The following is a 13,335-nucleotide window of genomic DNA, read 5'->3' on the forward strand; positions in this document are numbered from 1 at the left end:
TGACCAATTGCAGCCTGCGGGGCGGACTCAGCAAGTTTTGGATCGGGCCAATGGCGGGTGACCAGAGGCGGGCGTCAAGGTTGTGTTTGGTTTCCATGGAGTATTGTCCATACGGAGATTCCCGCACTTGGGACCCGTGTTTACACGTGCAACATTAAAGTTTAGAGTCTCATATTTAATTGGTTGAATGTTGTGATGCCTTCCTGAAACAATACGCTGCTGCGTTTTGACCGGTTTAAACTTTATAACTTAATTTAACTTTCATGAGAACAGTTTGGAAAACTAAAACAACACATTGATGCCTTATGTTGTCTTTTTTGTACATTGCTGCCATCTCGTGGCAGTAACGCAAAGCGGTAGCTAGTTCTGGTTAGCTATGGAAAGTGAAGAGTGCCAAATTACAATAAACAACTCTGGAAATAATTATTTAATAAATACAGAAATAATGTTAAAATATAAAGATAGAATTATATGAGCCTCAATTAATTTTATTTTATGAATTATTTTATGGTCGTGTGCTGAAGCACATTATGAATTTAAACTACTTCACCCATGAAGCGAAGTGGATGGGATTAGAGCTGCTTCTATATAGAGTCTGACGTCTCACTGGCTACTTCAAACAGCAAGTAAAGACGTCTTCGTCCAAGTTTGTTATGAGCCTGACCTCAATATCTTCACTGGAAAGTGCAGAAATTCTTCTAAGCATGGTGGTGGCAGCATTATGACATGTTGTGGGCAACTTCAGTATGGTCAGGAAAACCGGTCAGAGTAGAGAGGAAGATGCAGGGAGGTAATACTTTTTAAAAAATCTTGAAGAAAATTGTTATGGGCAGAATTAAGCCTGAGCCACACCACATTTTTCTAACTTTTATTTGGAAACTATTTAAAAACCAGGTGTTTTTTTGTACAATAAACTAGTTTGTGTCTTTATATATTGGGATAAAACACAAAAAAGTTTGTATGACGTCCCCACCTGCTGCATGTAAACCTGCACTGCCCTCCTGAACATGTGGACTGCCAGGAATCATAGCATTTTTTTCAGGTTGTAATCCATCTCTAAGAAGAGATATAGATTTTTTTCTTTTTACCAATAACTCTGCAGAAGCTGTTGATTATTTTATTTCTTTTTGTTTTGCTCCTGTTTTGTTTTTCAGAAAGAAAAGTAGACAAAGGCCTACCAAACCAGTCCATTGGGCATCATGGTAAAAGAAGAAGGAAAAAAACCTCACTGAACATTTGATTCCAGACAGAGTTCTTTCATATTTTCAAAGTGATGAGAACATGACTTTTTATAGTACTTAAAGCCTTTGGCAACATTTTGAGTCAATTTTTTAAAGGAATCACAGACATAAGAGTGAGCAATGTGAGTTTTCTAAATCCCAGTATAGTTCTCTAACTGGAGTGGCAGCAGCTGGTGTGACCATAGCTTTTTATGTCATGTCTGCTTCTGTCTTAATCTTTAACAGTCTATCAGCTCACTTTCTTCAGCCAACAACAGATACAAGAAGTTCAACCTGTCTTTATGCCCTGTTGATGACTTTTTTCAGTTCTTTCCCAGCTGTCTCTTGGGAGGCTAAAAAGGAGGGATGCCTTTAAATTTGATTAGGTTTTTGTTGTGCTGTTCTCACAACGTTTTCCTGTACGGGTTGCTTCCAGGGTGGAAGATGCCACAAACCATGTGTGGATTTCTGAAGAAAAAACTTTTAATGTGGAAAGGCAGAGTCTTATGAAGCTTTTTGTGAACCAGTTTTTTAAGTTCACAGCACAGCAAATGACTGGGAATTCATTTCTTATTTTCTCCTTTTGAAGAGAAAGCAGCATCGTAAAGAACTCTGATGGTTGACATGTTTATCTGTAATTGGTTTTACCCTCAGGAATACCTAACAACATAGCATAGACCAGTATGCTTTGACGATTCTGCCAGGAGCAAATAAATGAGAACTAGTTTGAAACTGAATTAATTGGCCCAGACCTCTGAGTTTGAGTGTCTGGAGTGGTTCTGGCATTTTCAGGATGCAGAATGGATTCAGTATTGATGGAGAAGTCAGCGGAGGTGGGTATCAAATGGCAGGTTGCAGACGGGATTTTGATGCAGTTCAGTATCGACAGGAGCGACGCGGAAGGGCATAAGGATGGCTGAGAAAGCAAATCACACAAACTCAAAATTTCCTTTTTCTTTCATTCTTAGCTCAGCTCACTGTTTACCTAAAGGCAGTCATTTTAAAGGCTTCTTACTGTGAAAATGCAAAACCTTAAATATAATATTTGACTTCAAAAAATGTAATTTTGCAGCTTTCTCAGGAGTTAATTTTAGGGTGTTTTGGAAAAATAATGTTGAAAATTTGACTTTTTTCATACATAGGTTTGTTTTTGATATATTTTATTAACAAATGTTAATTTGATGTGTCATTATCTATCGAAACTGGTTTTAAATTAACAAATATGGACAATCAACAAACCCTGTAAAGGTACAAGAAAACCAGCGCTGCTCTATCAAAAAGTGAAAAAACACATTGAATTAAATTTACTTAATAGGATTAACACAGTAAGACATCTCCCAGCAGGCACTTTTTGAATTCATCTACAGGCAATTAAAAATGTCTAACTTAATAGTCAAGCTCAAGTTGTTATTCATTGAAATGATAATGACTACACATGATGGCACAAAGTCATTTCATTCTCATTTTTTATTTTCAGAATATACAGCCTCAAATGTACATATCCTATTTTACAAAAAGATCTCAGTATTTTTCTATCTTTCTCAAAATATACTGATTTTCCTTCCGCTATGTTCTACATTAGAGTGCCTTTACTTTCTGAAAACCTAAAACATCCACACCCAAACCATATGCACTACCGAATGCACTGCAGGAAGTCTGTATGTTATTCTTGGAGACTGTCTTCAAAGCGCTGGTTATCAGTAAGTTGAAATTAATATTTTAAATCAATAATCAAAAAGCCAGGATTCTCCACATTAGAGCCATTCCTTTGTAAGTTACTGAAACTGAATGAATTACAATTTATGGCTTAAATATGAGCTAAGTAATTTGAATTAGGAAGCTAAAAGAAAATAGATCTTTCAGAGCTCAGAACAGACACATTTCACCCAGTTACGCTTTGCTTAAATTTTAGGCTTTAGGAGAAAGCCGTACATAACACTATATTCTCTCAATTTCCTTCTCACAGTGCAAAGGCAAAAAACACACTTTGAAACTAAACAAGTAGTGACAAAAACAGGATCCCTGCTACAAAGAAATGCTCTACAAACAAGAAAAAATAAATCTGTCCACCTCTTAAACCAGACTGGCAATAGTTCTCACCTGTTTCTGCAAAGGTGACATATTGTGCCATGTCCACTAGATGGCATAAAAAACAGTATTTAAAGTACCTACTAATGTAATTCAAAGAGGTAAATCCACACCAAGTGGAATTAATTTACAAATGAAAATTGACCAAAAGCCATCAATGTGAAATCAGTGATTTGTCAGAGAAAGACATATGAATGATGCAGTTTTGTTATGATGCCTCCTAAAACAGAGGCAGATACGGAAGAAATAGCATGAAGCTAACACACCATTTCATAGACATAAGAAAAAGTAGAAAGTTTGTAGGTAAAGAAATGGTTGCAATGTGTAAATGTGGGAGTTATGACAACAAATGGACATGTTCAAACAGCAAATAAAATATTATGAATAACAGAACCATTATGTTAAATCAGTTCTTTTGAACTACTGTACATTTATGATCCCTTTATAATAGAACAAGAAGTCAGACTTGCAAAAAATTCCCAGTCACATATGTATAAATAAATGCAGCAGAGATCTGCTGTCGCAGGTTCTCTCCTGCAGAGAAACCTTTTGAACTATCTGTGATGTAAAAACACATAAAACTAGTTAACATAAAGGAAAGAAAATATGTTATTTTTGTCCTATAGAAAGTTTTCTTTTTCTATCATCCATAGAAGAATGTGATGTTCCTCTGCTGCTACATGTTCTCAACACTGATGATAAATAATACTGATGAAAGAAGATAAAACATGGAGATAAACCTGATGAATATTCTGTTTTCAGAGCCTGCCACATATTGGTTGATTGGTGTTAATACAACAAAGAAGACAGAATACAAACAACCCATCCTCGCTCCTGTTTTCTAAGTCCTCTCAGTCAGGCGTCACATCAAAATAAAATAAAAGGGGAAATAGAGAGACTGTTTCCCATGAATTAACGAGTGTTTTTTCCATCTTGGATACTCCGATGACAACATGGAGCAACAGCAACAGCAGTCTCTAAACCCGTGTTTTACTTTACAGTTTGCAGCTCCAAAGTGATGTGGGGAACAAAATATAGGAGCTGGACCAGAGCAGGTAGTACACACACGCAGGGAGGAAGGGAGAACAGAACACCATGGCAACTCCTGAAACAGAGAAGATAAAGGAAAATGAGAAACTGAATGTCAGAAATTCTATCTATTCATTTAACTTTCTGTCTGTCTGCCTGAAATAGATTAAATAACAAAATAGCCTTTTAATAATTTAACATTAGTAATTTAGATAGATAGCTAGGTAGATAGACAGACAGACAGGCAGCTTCACCATAATTAGCCAGTTAAAGTTTTGTTGGGTAGTGAGCCACATTGTCAAGTCCAAAATATGCCATGGACTAATATGGTCAAATTTCCACAAGTCTGCAAGCATTTTTTTAAATATTTTTGACTCTTCTGAAGCTATTATGATTTTTAAATGACTTTACCTCCAGCGTACACTACTTTCTTCCAAGTCTGCGACTCCAGGATTTTGTCATGGGGATAGAAGTTCTGACTGATCATAAATAGGATCATGGCCACTGTGATGACCCGCAGCACGCTCAGGTTTCCTCCTGACAGCAAGGAGGCACTGGCTACAATGGCTGATGAGTAGATGCAGGGGAGTCCGCGATACACAAATGGAATACCTGATACAAAACCAAATTGTGTTTTGATTAAGAATTATGAACTTGATCAGACTTTAGTGTAAACATCTGATTATCGTAACTCACCGCTTGAGAAGAAACAGAGACGGACAAACACAGATAGCACATAGCATATGCACAGGACGTTGTCCAGCAAATCGGAAGTCCTCAGCAGCAGAGATGTGGCGATCCCAAAGGTGGTGAAGTCAGCAAAATCATCCAGCTTTGCACCTAGACATGAAAGACAAAACACCAGAACTGCTGACACCTGGACTTCATTTACAGTTATTCTCAATTGCTTTGTTGATTTAGATTTGAGTTATCTATCTATCTATCTATCTATCTATCTATCTATCTATCTATCTATCTATCTATCTATCTATCTATCTATCTATCTATCTATCTATCTATCTATCTATCTATCTATCTATATATATATATATATATAGATATATATAGATATATATATATATATATATATATAGATATATATAGATATATGATTAAGATTTATTTTTATATTTAACATTTAGATTTAGATTGAATATTTAAATTTAGATTTAATAGGTTTAGATTTACCATTTAGATTTTTCAAAATGTTATAAAATGGTAATATATAACAGATTTTAGACATTTCCATTTTATATGTAATAAAAGTGATACAATTTATTTAAATATCAATAAATTTTCTGATAAATCTTTTGGATTCAAATTTTGACAGTAGGCCCCCCCCTACCTTTTGGACATGCATCAATTGATTCCATACAATTATTTGCTGTTTCACAACATTATTTGCTTATGTCATGTCAGTCAAAATGAAATACACTTTCAGACAAGTATATTTTATTCCCTATAAAACTAAAATTCTTCATTTTGTCATGTAATTTCTCACATAAAATTTCTATAAAATACACTGAAGTTTGTGGTTGTAATGTGAGAAACGGTGTTTCAAGGGGTATAAATATTTTTGCAAGGCACTTCAGCTACTTTTTCAGCTCCTCAGGGTGGAGATGGACAGCATTCCTGCCATGTGATAGTAATGTGTTGCATGCAAAAATCTCAAACTGGAAACATCAGTGTCAGCCCAACAAACAGCTGTTGTATAAACAACATTCTCCGCTCGCTTGTCTCTTTATCCCTCAGGAGCTCATGGCATGTTTTCAGCAGATGATGATGATGAGGTGATTCAGCCTGCAGCCCTCGAATGAACAGGTTGGAATCCCGCAGCCAGGGGTCAGCAATTTTAGCAATTTCAGAAATGCAGAGAAGCCAAAGCAACAGGATAAAACAGACAATTGGAACTGGATGCCAAAGACTTAGGCTGCTTAATCGGAAAGTGATTGTTCACTTGACAAAAACAACAATGTGCAACCTGCAAAGTCATGCAGAAAACGGCTTGTTTTGACACACAAAGCGACTAACAATGATGCACCAGGGAGCTATTTTAGGCTTTGAGGATAATATTGACACAGTTCAGGTGCAGGTGTTATTTATATTGCAACTTAGCATCTACAAAGTTTATTCAAAATATAAAAATTTTTGAATTAATAAATGTGGATTTACATCTATTTCAAACACTTAAAGCTTATTTATCCAAAAGAGTAGAGAGGTTTTAAAAAGAGTTCAAATGACATTATATAAAATATACATGATTCTAATCTTGGAAGCTCTGTAAGACTAACCAGAGGTTTTCACAAGCAGAGTTTCCTTTCACTGAATCCCTTTGTGAGGCCAAATTAGAAAAGTGCAGACAAAAGACTGCAGCAGACACTGCCAACAGCCCTACGGAAGTTAATCTTTGGTAAAAGTTCATTGACCACAAGCTTCCACTTACCCAGTGCCGAGCAGGCATTGAGTCGCCTGGCAACCGCTCCATCTGCCAAATCTAGCAGGTACCCAATCAGAACCAGCCAACATGCCGCATGATGGTGCCTGAAAAAAACAAGTGAGTAAAGTTCTTCTATTTGCTGACAGAAAGTATTTTCTAAAGGTAAAATGTATGCCAAGTCTCAAAACCTAATTCTGTTTATGTAGGTAAAATGTTGCTGATGAATGTAGTGAAGACAATTTACTTGCAAAGTGCTCAAAGGTCTTACGTTTTTTCTAATTTTGCTACAGAGCAAGTGTGGGAAAAGGTGCAGGGAATTTACTTTTTAGTTTACATGCAAAAGGTCATGTCAGGTGGAAAACTAACACTGAAAATCACCAACATGATGCTATCACCAATGTAAAAACAAATTGGTAATAGCATCATGCTATGGCAGTAACTTTCATTTCCAGATTGCATGCAATGATTTTTTTTTTTGGCCATATCAATATTGGTTTATTTTCCAAAACTGCAATGGAAACACTTTTTTTGTATCACATGCATCACTTGATCAACAACCAGATATTGCCATTGGCACAAACCATGAAGAAGACGACAACAAGAAGTATTTGGAGGATCATGCTTGTTTCTTAATGATTTATTGCATGAACAAATTTATTCAGATATGATTTTCATTTAAATTCATATTTAATGGAAACACTGGATTGCGAAATTGTAATTTATGACATCAGCGCAATATTGACAAAGATTTTCGCACATTTGCAATGGAAACAGAGCTAGTGAGACAAAAGGTTCAAATGGTATGATTCATTTTTCAAAATGCTCTATTTAAATTCTATGTTCAGTTTTTCACTGTGTTTTGCTTTTGTCCTTCTGAGCACACTTTGATTGTTCTGAGTGGACACATTCGTTTTCTATAGATTTTGCTCTTCCTGTGCCTGTCTTCTCTCTCAGATCATAAACTCCATTAAAGGTGTGTTTGCTCACCCGTTCAGGCTGCTGAGGATGGAGGCCATGCCCATGACCATGTTTGCCATAGATAGAACATTAGCAGCATTTTTCCGTGCAAACTCCTTGATTTGGAGCCTTGTAGCATGATCGCTCAGGAGGAGCTTGTTGGCATACTGGAAGAAATCTGAAAGCAAACAACAGCAGCAGTTAGCAGTTCTTGTTGAATCAACAATACCCCACCTTGATCGGATGAGAACACCAGCCGACCTTCTCAATGGGAATAGCTTACTGATTTTATCTGAGTCTGAATCAAACCTTAGAGAGGGCTAGGTGCTGTAAATACTTCAATATATCTTCCATTACAGGATAAGAATATTACTCACCAGTTAATAGGGAAAGAAAACATTACTCCCAAACTGATGACCCCGTCTGATGTAAAAGAAGTGACTTACCAAGCTGTTTGTTTATTGGACGGACATCAACCTTACGATACATTCATCCGTTTTCAGATCAAAAACATGTGTTACAATAAAATCACGCAGTTAAATTTGCACATCCAACACCAATCTTTGTTTAAATACTCAGAAAATCTCAGCATGTGTTAAAAGATTTTTTTTTAAACTTTTTTAAAGCATCATGTTGGCATGCAAGAACATGTGCTAATTTGTAGAAAGTACTTGTTACTGGTCAGCATTTACAAATGAATACATTGGGGATCGAATGCTGGTGTGGTGGACAAGCTAACAACGTGTGGAGGGTTACTGTGCACACACATCTGGCTACCTTCACAGAGAGCTAACTACTAAACTGACACATACACAACATGAGATCGATTAGCCTGTTAACACTGACCGAGAAAAAGGATGTGGCAACAGCGCTCAAACAGCTGACTGTTTAGATCAATTAATAGCACTTGGACTTGGGCTTTAATGGAGGGAGTGACAGTAGGGTAGGTAAACACAGAATCTGGTTGTTTTTCCTTTGTGTAAAAAGGATTCAACTCCTCCTGAGTTATTCTATTTTTGTGCTGAAAATCTAACATCCAGTTGTGTTTTGTGTTTAGATTTAAGCTACACTAAGGGTAAAGACAGAATGCGGCGAACCTAATATTCATTTGTGCCACTTTTTGCTGTAGTATGAAGCTGGACTCCTAGATTTTGGGCCACTTACTGGAAAAAATGTTTATTATCAGGTTGAATTTCTATCTAAACTGTTTCTAACAATTGATTTGTGTAGCTTTGTGAACTTTCTCAGACAGCAACTTTAAAGCCCAAAAAATTCTCATCTATTTGAGAAATTCTTAGCATTTTTGATTAAAGTTAAAACTTGAACTGATTTTCATATGTTACTCTAGGGCAGGGGTCTCAAACTCCAGTCCTCGAGGGCCGCAGTCCTGCAACGTTTAGATGTGCCTCTGCTGCACCGCACCTGAATAGAACAATTAGGTCATTAGCAAGGCTCGGAGAACTGATCTACACAAGGAGGAGGTAATTAAGCCATTTCATTCCAGTGTTTTGTACCTGTGGCACATCTAAAATCTGTAGGTCTGCAGCCCTCGAGGACTGGAGTTTGAGACCCCTGCTCTAGGGATTGTTGAACTGAACATTAATAGTTTGTTACCTTTTTTCTTTAATCAAAAGCAAATTGAATCACATATTAGTCAGGAATTCCAAAAAACACCCCAAAAATGTTACATACCTAGGTCACAGTCCATACTTTATTTGTTCTCAAAGCAAATAGCAAATTTTTATATGTCATTTTCACACAAAATAGGTCTTTGGAGCCATGAGTCTCTAAAATTAGAAGGGTGCTATGATATGTCAATGATGGCATCAAATGTAGAAGTGCATATTGTAAACAGAAAACCCAAGGCTGAGGGAATAAACAAAACAACATTGTTTATGCCACTGCACTGGGTGATGCTTAACTGGACTGAACAGCTTGCAGGTGTTATTTGTGAGCATAAAGTTTCATGGATACGAAGATGTGTTGTTTTAGTGTGACTTTTCCTTCTTCGTTACACTCTTTAACAGCAAAAAGTCAGTTAACTTCGACTGAGTTAGAAATTAAATGAATAATCCATTAATTTTACGTCATTACTTTTATGTCTCCAAGTTACTGTATTTAAACATTTCTCCATATATCCTCTCTCTTACTTGATAAATTGTCAAATAAATCTTTACCTTATGAACCATAATTATAAGTACATATATAGAAAAATAAATATACATACCATAAGCTACAAGCACAACAACTATAAAGATAAAATTTTAATTTAAAAAAATAATTAACATTTTTCCTGATAACAGGACTGCTAGCATGTGATAGCATACAAAAGGTATGAAAGCAGGAGGAATTGAAAACTTTTTTCCACAGAGCTTTATCTTTAGATAATGAGCAATGATACATACTGCTATTAATTTGCAGTATGCATATTTACTATTCACCATTTATGATTATTGTCAATAAGATACAAATTTGCTGAGACTGCCTGATTCCAGCCAAAAAATGACTGTCACAAGTATTATGCATATGCCATTCTTTTTTTTTTTTGGTGTACTTTTTTTTACATATATCAAGTAAAAGAATATTTTGTTTTCTCAATCTCCTTGCTTCTAAGCAAACCGTATTCTCTCAAGTCATGATGCTGATCCAAGAGAGTATGCACAGATATTGACCTGCAATTTTTTAATATTTTTTTATTGTTGCAGTAGCAACCCTTCACGAGATTTTCTCCCTGAACTTCCTTTGATTCCAAAGCCAGGCGAATGCATCTGAAAGAAAACAGTGTATGAGACAAAGCACACAGCCAACAACAACTTTCACTTGACAGCATGCGTTTTTTCACTATCTCATGTTGGACTTTATCCTAAAGTTACCACTTGGCATGTTAAATAACTGTTTTTATAGGAAAGCAGAACAATTGTAGTTGCAGAACAGTAGTTAATATATTTTAACTTTAAACACAGTGAATGTCAGCACAGGTGTATACAAATCTGTGGGGGTTATTGTGATCACTTGGCTGGATCTTAAAAGCAAAAGACAAATCCAGAACCAAACAGTGCCAATTTAAACCAGGTCTCTATTTCTGGATTCCTGCCTAATTAGTGCAAAGCATGATGGGTAGGCCCTTGTTATGTAATACCCTGCCATGTTACCAGGTAACAGCTAAAGAGAGTGCATGGAAAAACAAGGAAAACTCTCAACTCAGAGTGCACAACCAGAACAAACAGAAATGAACTTACTGAGCTAACTAAACAGACGACCTTTTCTTTATTAAACTGCACTATTGCCACATCTAAGATTAATTAATTAATTAATGAAACATATTATCAAACAGCTGACAGGTTTAGCTCTAAAAACATTAGACTTTACAGTTTGTATGCATCTGTCATCCAACTGTTCTCTGTATATTAATGAATGCAACAAACAAAGTACACAATTGTAATAATCATCCATGAAATGGGCACTAAATGCATTTAGGACCATATTTATCAAATGCATTTTGCAGGTGTATCTCAATAAATTTGTTTCTTTATTTCAATAATTCAACGGAAGAACTGAAAATCATATATTGTAAATCATTATATGTAAATTGATTGCAAGAAATTTGATTATTTTTTCTATAAATTCTGATTATTAAGTAAGGAAACCTCCAAATTCAATTTCTTAGATGATTAGAATATGAATTAAGACCAATAGAAAATAGAGATTTTCAAAGATGCTATTACAGTGGCAGATCACATGATGATGAAGAAGGCTGCTGACTTTATTTATATCCAGGATAAAGTTACTGGCAACCTGTGCAAAGAGGGTAGCCATAAAGAGTCACTGCTAAAGAATCTTGTGATATCTAACAATATTAGAAGTGAAAACTAAAGTATTTTTTGTACAGCTGACTTTTTCATTTTTACTTGTTTATTATCATAATTTATTTATTTAATTGTATCCTCTCCTGTAAAAAAAAGTTTGAACCTATATATATATCAATACCACAAGCAAGAATTATTTTACTGTGCAGTGGTTCTGATTAGGAGCTGAGATGAGAATAGAGGACTTACCAGAGGAAGGGGTCAGGAGGATCATGGTTCACAACTCAGCAGCTGAAAGAAAAGCAAAGCTCCAGTTATTGTTGTGCAGACATAAACATTTGTGCTTATCAAATTTAAACAATATTTAGACAACAAAAGTGTCTTAAAATCAATAAAAACGTGTTTCAAATAGATAAATAGCTATATTTTGGAGATATGTCATGTAATAAGTAGTTTTAGAAAAAATGGTTCTATTGACAATCAAGCCTAGCGTTGTAACTATGCTTGTACTTGAAAAAACATCACATCATCCTAGGTGCACAATACTCTATTTTCTGAAGAAGAAAAAACACACACAAAAAAAAACAAAAAAATAACAAAACACCGTTTTTTAAAATCCAGACAATAAAATAAAAACTTCCATTTTGCTGGCGGTTGTAACGCGCACCGCGCTCTCCTCAGCATCAGACCTCCCTCAGCAGCGGAAAAAAAATCCATCCAAAAATCATTAAGACGCACAAATGCGCCACAACAAATCCTATGAAACTGCGCTCTAAAGGTATTCCCTCATATCAGACGTGAGAAAACAGTTCTAGTTTATTCAGAAACAAGTTTTATTTAATCTTACCTGAAAGGAGCTCCACAGTTTTCTTAGTTTACTTTAATCAAATGACGGAGGAGTGAAAAGTGCGCGCGCACATGCCAAAATTTATTGTAGGCTACTTAATTTATTTCTTCTTCTCTTCTTTTTGAAATGCAAAATAGCTTACGTGTAATATTATTCTGTTTTCTGTGTCAATATCGTTAAATACACAAATGAATGCACTGAGCAGACCACCTGTCTATATGCTTGGTGACCGCTATTTAAGCGCGTCCTTTTAAAGTAGCAGCAGTGACAAATCCGCTGGAATATTCCGAGCGGAAATGACGTAGACCCCCTCCCCCCACTTGTTTTTACCCCAAAGCCTGTGAGGTTACTGTGAGTTACAAAAAATGGATATTCAGTCAGACAAAGATATACCCAGGCTGTGTAAAAAGAAACATTTGTTTCTTCTGATGTCTGACATTAAATCAGATTATTGACCACCCTACGGAGTGAAAGTTGGTGATATAAACTATTTATTAGCACTTTTGTTAGCTATTATTGTATTAACTCAGAAGAACAAATACTGACTGTATAATCTCTGTTTGTGAATATATTTAATGTTTGAAAGCATAAGAAAGGAGAATTGATCTTATAGTTGAATTTCTGCTCAGAATTACAAATATTACTGTTTGTCATCCAGGATAGTATTTTCTAGAAACAATGAACGTTTCCAATAAAGAATGCAACGAAGTTGAATATGTCGTTCCCACGAGTGCCAGTGTTACATTCTTCTACTCTATCTGATCATACTTTTATCAATCAATCAATCAATCAATCAAATTTTATTTGTATAGCACATTTCAGCAGCAAGACATTTCAAAGTGCTTTACATCATTACAAACACAGAAACACAATGCAATATAGAATCAATAATCAAAACAAAGCATTAAGTCAAGTTCCATCCATAAATTTGTAATTGATTACATTTCAAAT

At 35.5% G+C, this 13,335-nt stretch overlaps 1 protein-coding gene across 1 annotated transcript; it reads right to left on the reverse strand.

The window, feature by feature from the left end:
* Window positions 1–2,669: 2,669 nt before the first annotated feature.
* tmem269 (transmembrane protein 269) lies at window positions 2,670–12,628 on the reverse strand. The gene is made up of 7 exons (XM_005798919.2): window positions 12,385–12,628; window positions 11,787–11,828; window positions 7,762–7,909; window positions 6,781–6,878; window positions 5,034–5,177; window positions 4,749–4,949; window positions 2,670–4,413 (listed from the first exon to the last, which is right to left on the reverse strand). The coding sequence occupies exons 2-7, from the start codon at window positions 11,809–11,811 to the stop codon at window positions 4,304–4,306; spliced, it is 726 nt and encodes a 241-aa protein (XP_005798976.1). The 5' UTR covers window positions 11,812–11,828; window positions 12,385–12,628; the 3' UTR covers window positions 2,670–4,303.
* Between the last annotated feature and the right edge of the window lie 707 nt (window positions 12,629–13,335).

Source organism: Xiphophorus maculatus, chromosome 1 (genome assembly GCF_002775205.1).
Source record: "Xiphophorus maculatus strain JP 163 A chromosome 1, X_maculatus-5.0-male, whole genome shotgun sequence".
Lineage (NCBI taxonomy): Eukaryota > Metazoa > Chordata > Actinopteri > Cyprinodontiformes > Poeciliidae > Xiphophorus > Xiphophorus maculatus.

Bases quoted from the DNA above. Each gene is read 5' to 3' on its own strand.
- tmem269 (XM_005798919.2), bottom strand. From the start codon at position 11,811: ATGATCCTCCTGACCCCTTCCTCTG. The intron at 5,178-6,780 runs GTAAGTGGAAGC...TTTCATGTCTAG, and splicing joins CAATGCCTGCTCGGCACTGG to GTGCAAAGCTGGATGATTTT. The intron at 4,414-4,748 runs GTAAAGTCATTT...TCTCTGTTTCAG, and splicing joins GAAAGTAGTGTACGCTGGAG to GAGTTGCCATGGTGTTCTGT.